Genomic DNA, 18392 nt, shown 5'->3' with positions numbered 1-18392 from the left:
TCTGTTGTGTGGGGGATCTATTTTTTCTGTGGTGGGGTCTGTTGTTGCTGGGGGAAGTCTATTGCTGCTGGGGTGGGATCTATCAAATTCTATACAAATTACTTAGTAGTACAAAATGATACTTGCTTCTGTATCTATTCAAAAAGAGGGGGTACTGGGAGGTGGGTAGGGGGTGCAGCCAAGAGACAGTTCTCAGAGATTGGTAGGGGGGGGGGGTAGAGAAAAAGGGTGACCCAAAAGGTGGGAGCTCCTGCACCTATTCTCTGAGAAACAAAGCCCTGCTTTTAAGAAAGACTAATAATGGTTTATATGGATGACATTATAATAAATACAGTATGCAAATGTGGAATAATGTGTTTTTATTTCACAAAATGTATATATTAAACTTTTATTCTTTTTTTTTTTTTTTCTTTTGTGGATCAAAATCCTTTTTAAATCAGCAACAAAGAAAATCATTCTCTTTTTACAAAACAATGCAGTTATAAAAGCGATCGTATGCTTACAATACTTTGCTGGTTTTTTTGCGCTTTTGGGGGATGTTTGAGATTTTAGAGTGGCCTTTGTTCACTTTAATTTCAAGGAATTTCAACTTCCCCTGGACCTGAATGAATATAAAATAGTAGACATCGGTCAAAAACAGTCCCTATTTTCAATTACTTCCCCAAAATTGAAAAAAAAAAGGTTCACTTTATACTTTTTGTATAAAAAAAAAGCTGAAATGATTCTTGTAGAGGAGGTCGTCTTCTTGGTCTAATAACGTAACCTGTACCGGAATTGAACATCTTTGGTGGGTTGCATGGTTCCAAAACCCCAACGACTCGCATCAATGGGTGGATTCTCTTCGTTCGGGTTCACAAGCTCAAACTCGAAATACAACAGCATCAGAAACACAAACTGTTTGAGTTCATTGATGGCGAAGAAACGCCCAGGGCAGATGGTGGTGCCGGCTCCCCACGGCATGGTGAAATACTTCAGCCGTTTCCCGTTTTTGTAAAAGTCTGTCTTTTTGCTGCCGTCCTCGTTGAGGAAGCGGTTGTACTTGAACTTCTCAGGTTCGGGATGGACCTCTGGGTCCATTTGTACCGCGGTGTATGGGAAAAGGCCTACACGGTCACCTTTACGGATGGCGTACTCGTTTCCGTTGGCCATCTTGAGGTTCAGGTTCTCTTTGACGGCTCTTACCAATACAGGGGCAGCTGTAAGACGCAAGCTTTCTTCCACGGCGCTGTCCAGAACAGGGGTCTTCAGCAGCATGTCTCTGGTGAGGTTGACGAGCGGTCCACCTACTTTCACTTCTTGCCCGGTTTCTTTAAGAACTTTTTGAACTTCATCGCTTACAGCCTGCATAGCTTCTGGGTTTTTCATTAGAAAGAGAAGGAGCCAGAAACACGCAGGTCCGGTGTTACCCTGAGAGGCCCAAAGAAGCAGGAACATGAACCGGTCTTGCATGTATTCTGGCATCCCATCCTCAGCCCTAAATTGGAACTGATCGATGACCCACCCGCTGATGTTTTCTTTCTGTAAGGTTTTCTTTATGGAAAGCATGTTCCAGAACAGTCTCTTCAGACGTTCGGCTTCCAACTTGCCTTTTGGTGTCAGGACGGCATAAGCCAGACGCGGGAACAGCTTGTCGTACTTTCTGAACTCATAAAACAGTTCATCAGAGAGGTCACGGTCAAGCTTCTTGGCCATTTCCGAAGCGCCTTTGCTTTTAGCTGGCTCATTTCCAAATAAAGCCAGGTAGCCAGCTCGGAAGACGATGTTGTAACTGTAATTGAAAAGCCCGTCTTCATGCCATTTTTTTTCACCATTTCCAGCACCGACATTATGGAGCATCAAGTTTTGGAGGTTGTCCATCATAGCTTGAGTCATGACCACAAGGCCATCGCCCATGAGGTGCTTCGTGTTGGCTTTCTCCAAAATCTTGTGGTCATTGGCTATAGAATGGTAGCCGAACACCCTGGCCACCAACTCTGCGGCAAACTGCTGGAAGTCCAGCTTTGTCTTGGCTTCCTTGATGATGGGACTAAAGGAGAGTGGATCTGTCACAAAGGTGAAGTAATAGCCGGCGATCTGAACTGTGAAGATGTCTCCATGTTTCTTTTGCATCTTCTGCAAGAAGGCAGCGGTGTTCTTACGGAACTCAAGGGCGTATCCCAACCATGGGATGGTTCCTTTGTCTAATGGCGGTTCGTTGGGTTTTCTCTTCCGGAACATCCCCAACATGTAGAGGCCTCCAAGAACAGAGGCCAGTAAAGCCAGGAGGATTGGGAGTAACAGAGCCATCTTGGAGGCTGCAAAAGAGAAAACACAATTAGAAATAGGACATTGTAAAAGGAACACAAATTGGGGACATTGGAGGCACTTCATCATTTTTACATTTCATTTTTTAGAAACATTTATAAGAAATAGTATATTTTTTCCGTATAGTGTACAAATGTTTGTTGAAATATCAAATACCATCAATAAAATCAATTGCTATACAAAGTACTACATTCAAATCACAAGATTTACATTTCCAGAGGCCTGACACGTTTCATGGGTATTAGCCACTTCCTCAGGAGCCAGCTATGTGTAGTACTAATTGAAAAACCATCTCAACAAAAAAAAAAATAAACCTAATACAGTATATCATTATTATGGCAGAATTTGAAATGTGTCCATCCAGTTCTGGGAGTTACACATCACAGTCTCAGTGTATTCTCTACACTAATGTAGCTTTACCTTTACTTATTGCATAGCTCCCAACTGTCCCTGATTTGGAACAAAGTCCCTCTGTCCTCTTCATTTGTCCCCCCATGGTGGTCTGATCTATATAATTGTATATAAAATGCACTATTTATCTCTTAAAAAAATGTTTCCCAGTGCTAAACCTTTCATCAAATTTCTAAATTGCTGCATTTGTAAATTTTAAAAGCCAGCATAAAGCAATAATAGTGGTAAAAAAAGAGCATTTGTGGGTTTAACTAATTTTTTTTTATATTTCTCCTTTAAGGGGGCGTGGCAGGGTGTGTGTCCTATGCCTACATACTTTTGCTAATCGGCGTCCCTCGTTCCCATCTCAAAAAGTTGAGAAGTAGGCTTATAGGTCTCCTCCCCACCCTGTGACTGGAAGGAGAAGCAGCAGACTAATGAGCTCATCTCTGCTACTCTGCTTCTCCCACCAAACAGCACGCAATTGGCTGCTTCTCCCACCAAACAGCGTGCAATTGGCTGCTTCTCCCGCCAAACAGCGTGCAATTGGCTGCTTCTCCCGCCAAACAGCGTGCAATTGGCTGCTTCTCCCGCCAAACAGCGTGCAATTGGCTGCTTCTCCCGCCAAACAGCATGCAATTGGCTGCTTCTCCCGCCAAACAGCATGCAATTGGCTGCTTCTCCCGCCAAACAGCATGCAATTGGCTGCTTCTCCCGCCAAACAGCATGCAATTGGCTGCTTCTCCCGCCAAACAGCATGCAATTGGCTGCTTCTCCCGCCAAACAGCATGCAATTGGCTGCTTCTCCCGCCAAACAGCGTGCATTTGGCTGCTTCTCCCACCAAACAGCGTGCATTTGGCTGCTTCTCCCACTCCCTCTCTGAGCTCTGCTGCACAGGGAAAGCAAAAGGCTGATACCAGGTCAAATTGGCACCTAAACTGGACCAAAAAATAAATAAAAATTCACGCAGGACTCTTTAAAAGCCTGACTTCAGCCGCCCTGGACATGTGTGAACCGGGTGCCATGAAATTCGGGTCGGTTCACATGTTATGCAGATCAGAGGTGGTCATAAATGCATCCGATTCGCATATATGTGAACCGAGCCTAAGGCTGGCCATAGATGGTTCAATTTTCTGTTGGATTTACCAAAAACCACATAATATGAGGTCAAAGCTAAAACAACACTTTTACTTTGTATCCAATTAGGCAGGCCTTTGCACTACATAGTTGAAGGTAAATTTCAAGAAAATTGTATAATGTATGGCCAGCGTTAGGGTTTGAATAAAGTGGGAGGCTCCACGCAAAAGGGGAGGCTCCACCCGTTTGCCTCCTCCCACCCCCCTGCTGCCATATTTGCCACCTTTTTTGGGGATGGGGGGAGCCTGGTTTTGACAGGTACCAGCTGCCACTTCCGGGTGACTTTGCCGAAGTTCACCCCCCCCCCCCTTCCTCCTTCCCCTGCCGCCAGGCCATTCACCAGTGCAGCTCGCTTCACGCATGCGCAATAGGGAGCTGGCTGTGAAGCCGCAAGGCTTCACTGCAAGTTTTCCTTACCCAAAATGGCGACGAGAGCACCCAAGAGCCAATTGAAAAAAAAAAAAAAGAAGAAAAAAAAAAAAAAAAAAAGCACAACAATTTAAAAAAGAAGAAAAAAATAAATAAATAAAAATCGGCTTGGGAGCTGGATTCGTGGTCAGGTAAGTGTCCTAATATTTAAAGTCAGCAGCTACAGTATGTGTAGCTTTAGCTTATGACCTAATTTTTTCCTGAAGGAGCCTGGAGCTCCTCTTAAAAGGGTAATAGACTGTGCACTCTGCAAGTGCAGTTGCACCAAAGTTCAACAAATGATGTAAAGCTTCACTTTGCAAAGAATATCCAATCATATGCAAGGAAAAAAGCACAACACACAAAAAAAAAAAAAAAGGGAGCACAACACTGTTTTTTTTTAGCTTGCACATGATTGGATGATGGAAGTCAGCAGAGCTCCCCCTCACTTACTAAGCTCAGCAGCAACTGCACTTGCAGAGTGCACAGTCTATTTGCCTTTAGCAAATCAACACCTACTGATTGGGAGCCAGCTACCAATCATGTGACCTCCCGTGACAGCCAATCACAGCAGTCATATGATTGGCTGGTTCTTCTCATCCCCAGGACATAAGGACCCTGTTAAACGGATGTCGGCACTGGGAGGAAAGGGGTTAAATTCCAAAGTTAAAACATGTTTGTTTCGTTTTGGATAAGAGTAGAGAATGGTAAGAATTTGGTCAAGGACTTTTAAACCTGAAAGTGTCCCATTGGGAATATTTAATGTCACTTCCTGTCTCAAATCTCAACATGAAATGAGAAAACAAAAAAAAAAAAAAAAAAAAAAACCCTTTTTAGGCAATTGTCACTAGAACAGGGGACCCCATTGTAATAAATACATACGATCTAATACTTCCAGGTAGGGGGCGCACATGTGCACCGCGGGCGGCTTGCTTTCGCTGTAATTACACACAGCAGGAGCCAATCGGTGGGTGCACAGTACCTGATGTCCACTGGCACCCACCGATCGTTAGGCAGAGAGACAGAACAGCGATCTGACAGAAGGGAATGCATGGATCCGGTGTTCCTGCAAAGCAGGGAATAAATTCCATCTCTTCCCCCTTGTAAAAGCACCTCCCACAGTTCACAAACACTGGCTAGGCACACGGTTAACCCTTTGATCACCCCCAATTATAACCCCTTCCCAGCCTGTGTCATAAGTACAGTGACAGTGCGTATTATTAGCACTGATCACTGTATTAGTGTCACTGGTCCCCAAAAAGTGTCAGTTAGGGGTCCGATTTGTCCGTTGCAGTATCACAGTCCCGCTAGAAGTCACGGATCGCCGCCTAGTAAACAAAATTTAAATTGAAATAAAAATCTCGAAGTTTGTAGGTGCGATAACTTTTGTGCAAACCAATCAAGATACGCTTATTGGGATTTTATTTATTTATTTTTTTTTTTACCGAAAATATGTAGCAGAATACATGTTGCCTTAAATTGAATTAGATTTTTTTTTTTTGGGATAGATTTTATAGCAGAAAGTAAAACATTTTTTTATTTATTTATTTTTTTTCAAAATGGTCAGTTTTTGTATATAGCACAAAAAAAAAAAAAAAAAAGTAGGAGGTGATCAAATACCACCAAAAGAAAGCATTTTTTTTTTTTGGGGGGGGGGGGGGGAGGACACATTGTATTTGGGTACAGTGTTGCATGACTACACAATTGTCAGTTAAAGGAATGCAGTGTTATATCGCAAAAAATGGCCTGGTCACAAGAGGGGGTACATCTTCCAGAGGTCAAGTGGTTAATGCCTCTATCTATAGCGCTATCTAGTGGCTAAAATTCAGTACAATTTTCTCATTCATTCAGGGGTTTCACAGGACCATACTGCATTATGGCCACTAGATGGAGCTAAAGATACAATTATTATATATATATATATATATATATATATATATATATATATATATATTATATATTTATTATATTTATTACTATTCTTTTTATCATATTTATAATTGTATTATTATTATAATAATAATAATAATAATAATAATAAGACATTTCGTTCAATGTACACAAATGCTGTAATAATAAATGCTGTAATAAAAATTCATGCAATAAATGTTTTACATAGATAGTCAGGTTGGAAAAAAAAAAAAAACAGACAAAGTCCAACCAATAAAAAAGGGGAAAAACAAAACAATTTTTTTCTTTACAATTTTATACACAATCCCATACCCACAGTGTTATAAATAGACCCCTCTAGAGAGGGTGAATCTCCCCAGCAGAGACAATATAAATAAAAAACTGACAAGGGTTCTAACTCTTCCCTATATTTTTGATATATTATTTATCTATATTCTGGTTTTCTGGGGTTAAAGCCCCCCCCCCCCCCCCCGTGTTTCCTTTTCGGAATGTATATCGGAGTAGAGGATTTCCTGGCCTGTGCTGGAATTTGCTGTCATTGTATTCTTTATGGTTGATTGCTTCCTGCCAGCTCCATAAATAAGTGCAGTATGGAATCTGACATTCTCCATGGACACTCCCTTTTAACCACTTCAATACCGGTGTTCCGTGAGAATTACCTACCCGTGAGAAAAACCTACCCCTCGTCACTTCCGGTACTCCGCACTGTATGTAATGCAGCGGGTACATTAAAACAGCTGTGCTGAAATACGAGTGATCTCCGCTCCTGTCCCGGTCACTTCCCTGATCTCGGATAGTAAATATAAAAGCGGCGGCGGCTGTATGAAAACATAAATCACTGAGCCGAAAGCCGCTTTTATATTTACTTGCCGAGAGCAGGGAAGTGACCGGGACAGGAGCGGGGATGACTCGTATGTCAGCACAGCTGTTTTAGGTAAGCGCCGCGTCGGTAGGTTTTTTTCATGGTACACCGTGATCGTTTTATACTAGTGCGCATGCGCACTAGTAAGCTCCTCTGTTCTGCCATTAGGTATCCGGGGCTCTGAGCATGCGCACTGCTGCGCTGCTCAGATGCTTCTGGCCAGAAGTGACGAGGGGTAGGTAATTCTCACGGAACACCGGACACTTTCACCCCCTTCCTGCCCAGGCCAAAATTTTTCAGCTTCCAGCGCTGGCACAAACTGAATGACAAATTGTGCGTTTATGCAACACTGTACCCATATGACATTTTTATCTTTTTTTTTTTTCCATACAAATATAGATTTCTTTTGGTGGTATTTAATCACAACTGGTGTTTTTTATTTTTTGCTAAACGAAAAAAAAAAAAAACAGACTGCAAATTTTGAAAAAAAAAAAAAAAAAAACCCCCACACCTTTTTTTATTACTTTCTGTTATAATATTTTGCAAATAGGTAATTTTTCTCCTTCGCTGATCAGGCTGCACTCATGGCGGGGGACCCCGATCCAGGCTGCACTCATGGCGGGGGACCCCGATCCAGGCTGCACTCATGGTGGGGGGGCCCCCAATCCAGGCTGCACTCCTGGGGGGGCCCCCGATCCAGGCTGCACTCATGGAGGGGGGGCCCCCGATCCAGGCTGCACTCATGGAGGGGGGGCCCCCGATCCAGGCTGCACTCATGGTGGGGGGCCCCCCGATCCAGGCTGCACTCATGGTGGGGGGCCCCCCCCGATCCAGGCTGCACTCATGGTGGGGGGCCCCCCCCGATCCAGGCTGCACTCATGGTGGGGGGCCCCCCCGATCCAGGCTGCACTCATGGTGGGGGGCCCCCCGATCCAGGCTGCACTTATGGGGGGGCTCCTATCATCAGGACAGCGTGAGGAAAGGAATGGCAATAACCGGCAAGTGTGTTTACATCGTGATCAGCTGTGATTGGACACGCCACACACATGGTAAAGAGCCGCTGTGATTGGTTCACACCTATACAACCTGATTCCTGCACCATTTCACAGTTCGCACTGCGATCCGATCTGGGGTGTCATTACCTTTACATTGACACCTCCAGTGGTTCGCAGATGTCCCTATGAACCAGAATGCGATTCTGATGAGATTCGGGAACCGGCACTGAATCGCAGGGTTTCCCGCACCGCACCAGTGTGAACCGGCACTGAATGTGTGCTTTGCGGTCAGTTTTGATAAATAAGTCACATGTGAACCGATTTTTAATTGGTTCTGCCTAAACATTGATTCCAGCAAGATACGTATTGTTTTGTCTGTTTTCTTGATACATCTAACAAGTACTTACAGGTAGCTGCACAGTGCATCCAAACAAACAGCACACAGCCTCATAAAAATTACCTTTTGTGCCTATCTAAAATTATTAATGTTCAATTAACCACTTTAAGACTGAAAGGTTTTACCCCCTTAATGACCAGGTCCTATTTTACGATTTGGCACTGCGTTACTTTAAACGGACAATTGCGCAGTCGTGCGATGCTGTACCCAAAAAAAATTGACATCCTTTTTTTCCCCACAAATAGAGCTTTTTTTGGTGGTATTTTATCACCTGTGCGATTTTTATTTTTTGCGCTATAAACAAATAAAATAGCGACAATTTTGAAAATAAAAATAAATTATATATATATATTTTTTTTTCCACATTCTGCTATATGGCATTCTCAAAAAAAAAAAATATATATTTTTTTAATATTGTAGGCCAATTTGTTTTCTGCTACATATTTTTGGTAAAAAAAAAAAAAAAACAAACAATCGCAATAAGCGTATTTTGATTGGTTTGTGCAAAAGTTATTGATGTAATTTTTATTGTTTTTTTAACTAGTAATGGCGGCGACCAGTGATTTTTAGCGGGACTGTGACATTGCGGCGGACAGATCGGACCCCTAACTGGCATTTTTGACACTTTTGGGGGGACCATTGACATTACTACAGTAATCAGTGCTAAAAATATGCACTGTTACTGTAATGATGACACTGGCAGGGAAGGGGTTAACCCTGTGGGCCTAGGGGAGTGATTCTAACTATATGGGGGCGGGGCTTGTGGAATGATTATAGATACCTGTGATCCTACATAGAAGGATCACAGGCGCTCTGTGATCATTCCAGAGAGAAGAACGGTCAGCTGTGTTTACAACCGCTGTCCGTTCTTCTCTCTCAGCGGGGAGCGATCGGCATGTGGTTAAGGACCGCCCCACGTACATATATACTGCTGCATAGCGGCCCTTAAGTGCAAAATCATGTACCTGTACATGATTTCTTCTTCTTCCAGGTCTGGGGCGCGCGAGCCACCGGTGACCTGCTCCCGCTGCGATTGGACACAGCAGGAGCCAATCAGTGGGTCCGGCAGACCCGATGTCTGCCAGGAACCCAGCGATCGTTGGGAGAGAGGCAGACCGGCAGTCTGTGAGAGGGGAAGATGGGGATCTTGGGTTTCTGCTAAGCAGGAACACGGATCTCTGTCTTCCCGCAGTCAGAGCACCTCCCCCACACAGTTAGAAAGCACTCCCAGGAAACACATTTAACCCTTTAATTGCCCCTGATGTTAACCCCTTCCCTGCTAGTGTCATTAGTACAGTGACACTGCATATTATTTAGCACTGATGACTGCATTGTTGTCATTGGTCCCCAAAAAGTGACACCTGATGTCAAATTTGTCTGCCACAATGTCACAGTCCCGCAAAAAAAAAAAAAAAAAAACCCACATAAATCTATCCCATAGTTTATAGACGCAATAACTTTTGCACAAACCAATCAATATACACTTAAGATTTTTTTTTTAACAAAAATATGTAGCAGAATACAAATTAGCTTAAAGTGATGAAGAAATTAGTTTTACATTTTTTTTATTGGGAATGTTTTATAGCAAAAAGTAAAAAAATATTGTGTTTTTCTCAAAATTGTTGCTCTTTTTTTAGTTTATAGAGAAAAAAATAAATAAAAAATAAATAAAATCGCACAGGTGATCACATGCCACCAAAAGAAAACCATTTGTGGAATAAAAGGACAATTTTATTTGGGTACAGCGTCGCACGACCGCGCAATTGTCAGTTAAAATACCGCAGTGTTGAATCGCAAAAAATGGCCTGGTCATGAAGGGGGGGGGGGGGGGAGGGGGCAAACCTTTGGAGCTGAAGTGGTTAAACTTCCAGGTAACATCTACATTCCAGGTGCATCAAAGCAAAAAAACTGTTCCCACCACAGAGTAGAAAGCTTGAATTCCAGCAAGGACACGATCTGCATGTTCTCTCTTGTGTGCGATTCCTCTGGATACCCCAATGTCCTCCCCCCACCCTCCAAATAACTGTTGGTGATTATCACTTGAAGACACTGACTTTCCTTGCACTTTTTGTTTAAATCTGTATTTTTTGCTAGAAAATGACTTCTAACCCCCAAGCACATACGTATATTTATATATATATATATATATACACACATACATACATACACACACACACATAAACCCAATTCCAAAAAAGTTTGGACACTGTACAAATTGTGAGTAAAAAACGAATGGACTAATTTACAAATCTCATAAACTTATATTTTATTCACAATATAATATAGATAACATATCAATTGTTGAAAGTGAGACATTTTGAAATGTCATGCCAAATATTGGCTCATTTTGGATTTCATGAGGGCTACACATTCCAAAAAAGTTGGGACAGGTAGCAATAAGAGGCCGGAAAAGTTAAATGTACATATAAAGGAACAGCTGGAGGACCAATTTGCAACTTATTCGGTCAATTGGCAACATGATTGGGTATAAAAAGAGCCTCTCATAGTGGCAGTGTCTCTCAGAAGTCAGGATGGGCAGAGGATCACCAATTCCCCCAATGCTGCGGCGAAAAATAGTGGAGCAATATCAGAAAGGAGTTTCTCAGAGAAAAATTGCAAAGAGTTTGAAGTTCTCCTCTACAGTGCATAATATCATCCAAAGATTCAGAGAATCCGGAACAATCTCTGTGTGTAAGGGTCAAGGCCGGAAAACCATACTGGATGGCGGTGATCTTCGGGCCCTTAGACGGCACTGCATCACATACAGGAATGCTACTGTAATGGAAATCACAACATGGGCTCAGGAATACTTCCAGAAAACATTGTCGGTGAACACAATCCACCGTGCCATTCGCCGTTGCCGGCTAAAACTCGATAGGCCAAAAAAAGAAGCCAAATCTAAACATGATCCAGAAGCGCAGGAGTTTTCTCTGGGCCAAGGCTCATTTATAATGGTCTGTGGCAAAGTGGAAAACTGTTCTGTGGTTGGACGAATCAAAATTTGAAGTTCTTTTTGGAAAACTGGGACGCCATGTCATCCGGACTAAAGAGGACAAGGACAACCCAAGTTGTTCTCAGCGCTCGGTTCAGAAGCCTGCCTCTCTGATGGTATGGGGTTGCATGAGTGCGTGTGGCATGGGCAGCTTACACATCTGGAAAGGCACCATCAATGCTGAAAGGTATATCCAAGTTCTAGAACAACATATGCTCCCATCCAGACGTCGTCTCTTTCAAAGGAAGACCTTGCATTTTCCAACATGACAATGCCAGACCACATACTGCATCAATTACAGCATCATGGCTGTGTAGAAGAAGGATCCGGGTACTGAAATGGCCAGCCTGCAGTCCAGACCTTTCACCCATAGAAAACATTTGGCGCATCATAAAGAGGAAGATGTGACAAAGAAGACCTAAGACAGTTGAGCAACTAGAAGCCTGTATTAGACAAGAATGGGACAACATTCCTATACATAAACTTCAGCAACTTCTCCTCAGTCCCCAGACGTTTGCAGACTGTTATAAAAAGAAGAGGGGAGGCCACACAGTGGTAAACATGGCCTTGTCCCAACTTTTTTGAGATGTGTTGATGCCATAAAATTTAAAATCAACTTCTTTTTCTCTTAAAATGATACATTTTCTTACTTTAACCGGTTGCCGACCGCCGCACGACTATATACTGCGGCGGTCAGCCCCGGCCAGGCAGAGTGACGTATCGATACGTCACTCGCCTGTCACTGACTTGCGAGCCTATTGCGGGCGGGTGCGCGCCCGCCGCGGCTCGTTCACAGACAAGTCAGTGCGTGTGACCGGCGGACTCGATGTCCGCCAGTCACACTACGATCGCTCCGGTGAAGGGAGAAAGACAGAGCGGTTTGTGTAAACAAGCTGCCTGTCAGTTCTCCCTGTGTAAAAGTGAAGATCTGACCGTTCTACTATGTAGAACGGTTGATCTTTGCTTTTACACCAATAGCCATGTCCCTACACAGTTAGAATCACGCCCCTAGGACACACTTAACCCCTCCCTGTCCAATAAAGTTAACCCCTTCCCTGCCAGTGTCATTTTTGCAGTAACAGTGCATATATATAGCACTGATTACTGCAGTAATGTCACTGGTACCCCCAAAAGTGTAAAAAATGTCAGTCAAGGGTCCGATCTGTCCGCCGCAATGTCGCAGTACCGAAAAAAAATCGTAGATCGCCGCCATTACGCGTTAAAAAAAAAAAACACCAAAAATGACAAAAATCTTTCCCTTTGTTAGTAAACGCGATAACTTTTGCGCAAACCAATCAAAATACGCTTCTTGCGATTTTTTTTTTTTACCAAACATAGGTAGCATAAAACAAATTGGCCGAAAAATGTTAAAACATTTTGATTTTTACATTTTTTTTGGGGGAATTTCATATAAAAAAAAAAATTTACGCTTTTTTTTTGTTTATAGCACGTGATAAAAAAAAAAAAAAAAAAAAAAAAAAAAAAATCGCACAGGTGATCAAATACCACCAAAAGAAAGCTCTGTTTGTGGGAAAAAAAAGGACGTCAAATTCGTTTAGGTACAGCGTCGCACGACCGCGCAATTGTCCGTTAAAGTTACGCAGTAAAAAAAAAAAAAAAAACAAAAAAAAACCCCTGGTCCTTTAGCAGCCAAATCCTCCGGGGCTTAAGTGGTTAAACATTTGATATATCATCTATGTTGTATTCTGAATAAAATATAGAAATGTGAAACTTCCACATCATTGCTTTCTGTTTTTATTCACAATTTGTACAGTTTTTTACTGCCCACTAGATGGCGCTTTTCCCTTTCTATATACACACACAAGCAAGCAGTGGGGGGGGGGCAAAAAAAAATAAAATCGCATGCGATTCTTTGCAGGACCAAAGTGGAACTTCCTCAGTCCAGACCTGCAGCCTGCTCCTGCCCTCCGCCTGCTGGGCACCTATTGCAAGGGAGGGCATTCAGATTTGGAGGGGGGGGGGGGGCAGATGGGAGGGAGCACCAATGTGAGCAGGCATCGGAAGTAAAGGGTCACCCCTAGTAAGGTGGCATTCTGATGTGAGAGCAGCCAATATAAGGGGGCAATGTTAAGGTCATGGGCGTGCCAGATGTGCCTGGGCTCACCCTATCACCTAGTGCAAATTAGCATTATCACTCTGTGTGGCAGTGGAGGGATCAATGTGACAGGGCCATATATGAAGACGCACACGCGTGTGTTTGAACTTTGAAGTGCACACCTAATGCAACTGGCTCCGAAAACCTATGGTTATGGTACAGGACACTTGTATGGGAGGCACCTGATGCAGGGGGGGCCACACTGATTGGGGGAACACCTGATACTAGGGGCCGCATTGATCGGAGGGAGCACTGATGGGGGCACCCAAAGTGAGGAGACACCTGATGTCAAGGGGCACTGTGATGGGGGGCACCCAAAGTGAGGGGACACCCGATATCAAGGGGCACTCAAAGTGACTAAACACCTGATGTCAAGGGGCACCCAAAGTGAGGGGAAATTAGATGTCAAAGGGCACTGTGATGGGGGGCACCCAAAGTGAGGAGACACCTGTCAAGGGAAACTGATGGGGGGCACCCAAAGGGAGGGGACACCTGACGTCTAGGGGCAATGTGATGGGAGGCACCCAAAGTGAGGGGACATCCGATGTCAAGGGGCACTGGGATGGGGGGCACCCAAAGTGAGGAGACACCCGACGTCAAGGAGCACTGTGATGGGGGCACCTAAATGAGGGGACACCCAATGTCAAGGAGCACTGTGATGGGGGCACCTAAAGTGAGGGGACACCCAATGTCAAGGGCCACTGTGATGGGGGGGCACCCAAAGTGAGGGGACACCCAATGTCAAGGGCCACTGTGATGGGGGGGCACCCAAAGTGAGGGGACACCCAATGTCAAGGGCCACTGTAATGGGGGCACCCAAAGTGAAGGGACACCTAATGTCAAGGGGCACCCAAAATGAGGGGACACCCAATGTCAAGGGGCACCCAAATTGAAGGGATACCAAATGTCGAGGGCCACTGTAATGGGGGCACCCAAAGTGAAGGGACACCTAATGTCAAGGGGCACTGTGATGGGGGGCACCCAAAATGAGGGGACACCCAAATTGAAGGGATACCAAATGTCGAGGGGCACCCAATGTCTAGGGGCACTGTGATGGGGAGGCACCCAAAGTGAGGGGACATCAAATTTTAAGGGGCACTGTGATGGGGGGCACCCAAAGTGAGGGCACCCCCGATGTCAAGGGACAATGTGATGGGAGGCACCCAAAGTGAGGGCAAAACCAATGTCAAGGGGCAATGTGATGGGAGGCACCCAAAGTGAAGGCACACTCAATGTACTGTGATAAAGAGCACCCAATGTACAAATGTACAGGAATACTGTGATTGAGGTGGACCCAATGGAGGTACACCCAATGTAAAGGGGGACACTGATAGGGGTACACCCCATATAGGGGATGCTTTAATGGGGGCATGTGATATAGAGGGCACTCTGAAAATTCAGAATACATTTATTGAAATGCTATGGAAATTGTACATCGCCTATTTTTTTGATAGACATCGCATGAACATGAGATTCAGACCTTGGCTGGAGGAAAATGTATTGACTGAACAAAAGACCCCCCCCCCAATACACGGGGGAAAATCATTATTTCCTCCTATTAAATTATAATCCGGCATCTTGAGCCATCCCCGCCCTTTAATCACCGACCTTCACTATGCTGTAGAATGGAGATCTGTCTTTGCTCAGCGACTAGCTGACTTCTATATATACAACACATGGGATACTAAAGAGGTGACACTACTATTAACCCTCACATATCTATAGCAAACCTTTGCTTTAAAAAAAAAAAAGGGGATTCTTAATTCTTATACAAATCGTGGTGCACCGAAAAGAAAATTTGACGTTTAAAATAAAAAATAAAATATTATATACACAATTGTATCATATTCGACTTTTTAATTATTATCATGAATTTAAATGAATATGAATATATTGTCGGCCATTATCGGCACCTTTTGAAGCGGTTAAAAATCCTGCTTGTTTAATTTTTGGTGCATATTTGGTCAGTTAAAAAAAAAAAAAAAAAAAAAAAAAAAAAAAAAACGCACGTCCCCATTGAAATGCATTTTAAAACACAGCAAAAACACATCAAAAAATGCACTCGTATTGTGTTTTTGATGCATTTTTTAAGTCACATGACCTATGATAAACACACCATAAGCAAGGTTAAATCGCAGCAATATCGCGGGCGTTTTCGCCAACCGGGCAATTTTTTTTTTCTTTTCAGCACAACGCTGAAAACCCAATTTTTGGCTGATAGTTTTCAGCAACCAAAATTTCAGTGCATCAATAATTGCTGCCCCTTGACCAACTGCGTCAAAGTGATCCCTCTCTGGCCAGTCCCTACTCTACTCTGCAGACTGCCAATGCCACACTTCCATGGACATATAGCACTTTACTAAACCTGGAAAGTGCAAAAACTGGAAACCAATCAGCTTCCAGGTTTTATTACCAAAGCAAAAGTGATTGTAAATCTTTAATTTTTTTTTCAGTAAAACAAACGTTATACTTACCTCCTCTGTGCAGTTGGTTTTGCACAGAGCAGCCGAGATCTTCCTCCTCTCGGGTCCCACGCCGACGTTCCTGGCTCTTCCCTCCTGTCAGATGCCCCCCAAAGCAAGCAGCCCTGCTGCTGGCCTGCTCTAAAGCAGGATCTATGGGGGACCCTGACTGGCCTGCTCTAAAGGGTGATCTATGGGGGACCTGCCTGGCCTGCTCTAAAGGGGGGGATCTATGGGGGACCCTGCCTGGCCTGTTCTAAAGGAGGGATCTATGGGGGACCCTGCCTGGCCTGTTCAAAAGGAGGATCTATGGGGGACCCTGCCTGGCCTGTTCTAAAGGAGGATCTATGGGGGACCCTGCCTGGTCTGCTCTTAATGGGGATGTATAGGGGACCCTGTCTGGCCTGATCTAAAGGGGGGGGATCTACGAGGGACTCTGCCTGGCCTGCTCTAAAGCGGGATCTATGGGGGACCCTGCCTTGCCTGCTCTAAAGCGGGATCTATGGGGGACCCTGCCTTGCCTGCTCTAAAGCGGGATCTATGGGGGACCCTGCCTGGCCTGTTCTAAAGGGGGATCTATGGGGGACCCTGCCTGGCCTACTCTAAAGCGGGATCTATGGGGGACCCTGCCTTGCCTGCTCTAAAGCAGGATCTATGAGGGACCCTGCCTGGCCTGCTTTAAAGGGGGATCTATGGGGTACCCTGCCTGGCCTGCTCTAAAGCGGGATCTATGGTGGACCCTGCCTTGCCTGCTCTAAAGTGGGATCTATGGGGGACCCTGCCTGGCCTGCTCTGAAGTGGGATCTATGGGGGACCCTGCCTGGCCTGCTCTAAAGTGGGATCTATGGGGGACCCTGCCTGGCCTACTCTAAAGGGCGATCATGTCTGGCCTGCTCTCAAGGTGGATTTATGGGGGACCCTGCTTGACCTGCTCTAAAGGGGGGGGGGTCTATACGGGACCCTGCCTGGCCTGCTCTAAAGGGGGAGATCTATGAGGGACCCTGCCTGGCCTGCTGTAAACTTTAGAGCAGGCCAGGCAGGGTCCCCCATAGATGCCCCTTTAGAGCAGGCCAGACAGGGTCCCCCAAAGTTCTCCCTTTAGAGTCTAAAGAGGGATCTATAGGGGACCCTGCCTTGCCTGTTCTAAAGGGTGGATCTATGGGGTGGGTGTGCTCTAGTAAAGGAGGATCTTTGGGGACCTGGCCTGCTATAAAGGGGAAATATTTGCCATAGATCCCCCTTTAGAGCAGGCCAGGGTCCCCATAGATCCCCTTTAGAGCAGGGTCCCCAAAGATCCCCTTTAGAGCTGTGCCTTAACCCTAGTAGAGAGTGGTGTTTTTTGAAATGTACCTTGGTGTCCTTCAATAAGATCTGTACTTTGGAAAATGTCCACCACAGCCTCGGTCCGTGCCCATCCCTGCTGCTGCACACAGAAGGTTTTTTTACCTTCATGCATAGAATGCGCCTTCTTCCTTCACAACCACTTTAATTGAACAAGCCGAAGTTAAAAGCTGATTGGCTCCCATGCACAGGTGCACCAGATTTTGCACTCCCCCCTCAGTGCCAATAAGGAGCAAACAGGCAACGCTGCAGGTGAGCTACAAACCACAACCAAGCAATGGATGTCCATAATGGGAGAAGACCAACAGGTAAAGGTAGTAATCCATGCACATAACCAGGTGTGCCCCCCCCCCCCCCCCCCCAAAGACATCACAATAAAATACAGAAAACTTCATACTAATGTATGACATTTTTTTTTTTTCAGCTTTTTGTTGGATTTGTTTTATAGCAGTTAAAATATTTGGTTTTTCTTTTCAAAATTGTTGGACTTGTTTTGTTTATAGTGCAAAAAATAAAAACCGCAGAACTGATCAAAGCTCCATTTCTGGGGTAAATAAAAGGCATCAATTTTTTTGGGTACAGCGTCGCACAACCGTGCAATTGTCAGTTAAAGTAATGCAGTGCTGTATCACAAACAATGGCCTGGTCATGAAGGGGGGGTAAATCTTCCAGAGGTGAAGTGGGTAAAATGTAACACTGTGCAAGATGCATTTTACACGCATTCTCTTTCTTTTCATTTGCATCATTTCATGGGAGATGCTGATTTGTGACTTTAAAAATTCAATAAACAAAAACGCATGTTGCTTTTTCAGTGCATTTTCTACAGCTTACCCCTGACTATCCCACAATGCACATTTTACAGAAATATACAAAAGACGCAGCAGGCTTTTTTTTTTTAAATGCAAGGCACTGTCCAGTGGTCTCCAAACTTTGGCCCGTGGGCCATATGTGGCTCTTTGCTTGCCTTCGTCTAGCCCTCAGGGAACTATTCTTTTTACTGACCTAAGAGACTATTCCTCCCTCTGACACCAACGATGGGGCGCTATTCCTCCCTCTGACACCAACGATGGGGCGCT

General features: G+C 44.5%; 1 protein-coding gene across 1 annotated transcript in view; it reads right to left on the bottom strand.

Annotated features, from left to right (window-relative positions):
• Positions 1-691: 691 nt before the first annotated feature.
• The window catches only part of CYP8B1 (cytochrome P450 family 8 subfamily B member 1), a 21157-nt gene continuing 3456 nt past the window's right edge, over positions 692-18392 (bottom strand). The window contains exon 2 of the mRNA XM_082259092.1: positions 692-2294. Within this exon, the coding sequence (XP_082115218.1) occupies positions 751-2286 (1536 nt within the window). The 5' untranslated portion in view covers positions 2287-2294 and the 3' untranslated portion in view covers positions 692-750. The remainder of the gene's footprint in view (positions 2295-18392) is intronic.

This window comes from Pelophylax lessonae (assembly GCF_965119305.1).
Source record: "Pelophylax lessonae genome assembly, chromosome: 5".
In the NCBI taxonomy this organism is placed as follows: Eukaryota; Metazoa; Chordata; class Amphibia; order Anura; family Ranidae; genus Pelophylax; species Pelophylax lessonae.
Note: the sequence above shows the minus strand (reverse complement) of the source record. Positions and strands in the feature narration are given on the sequence as shown.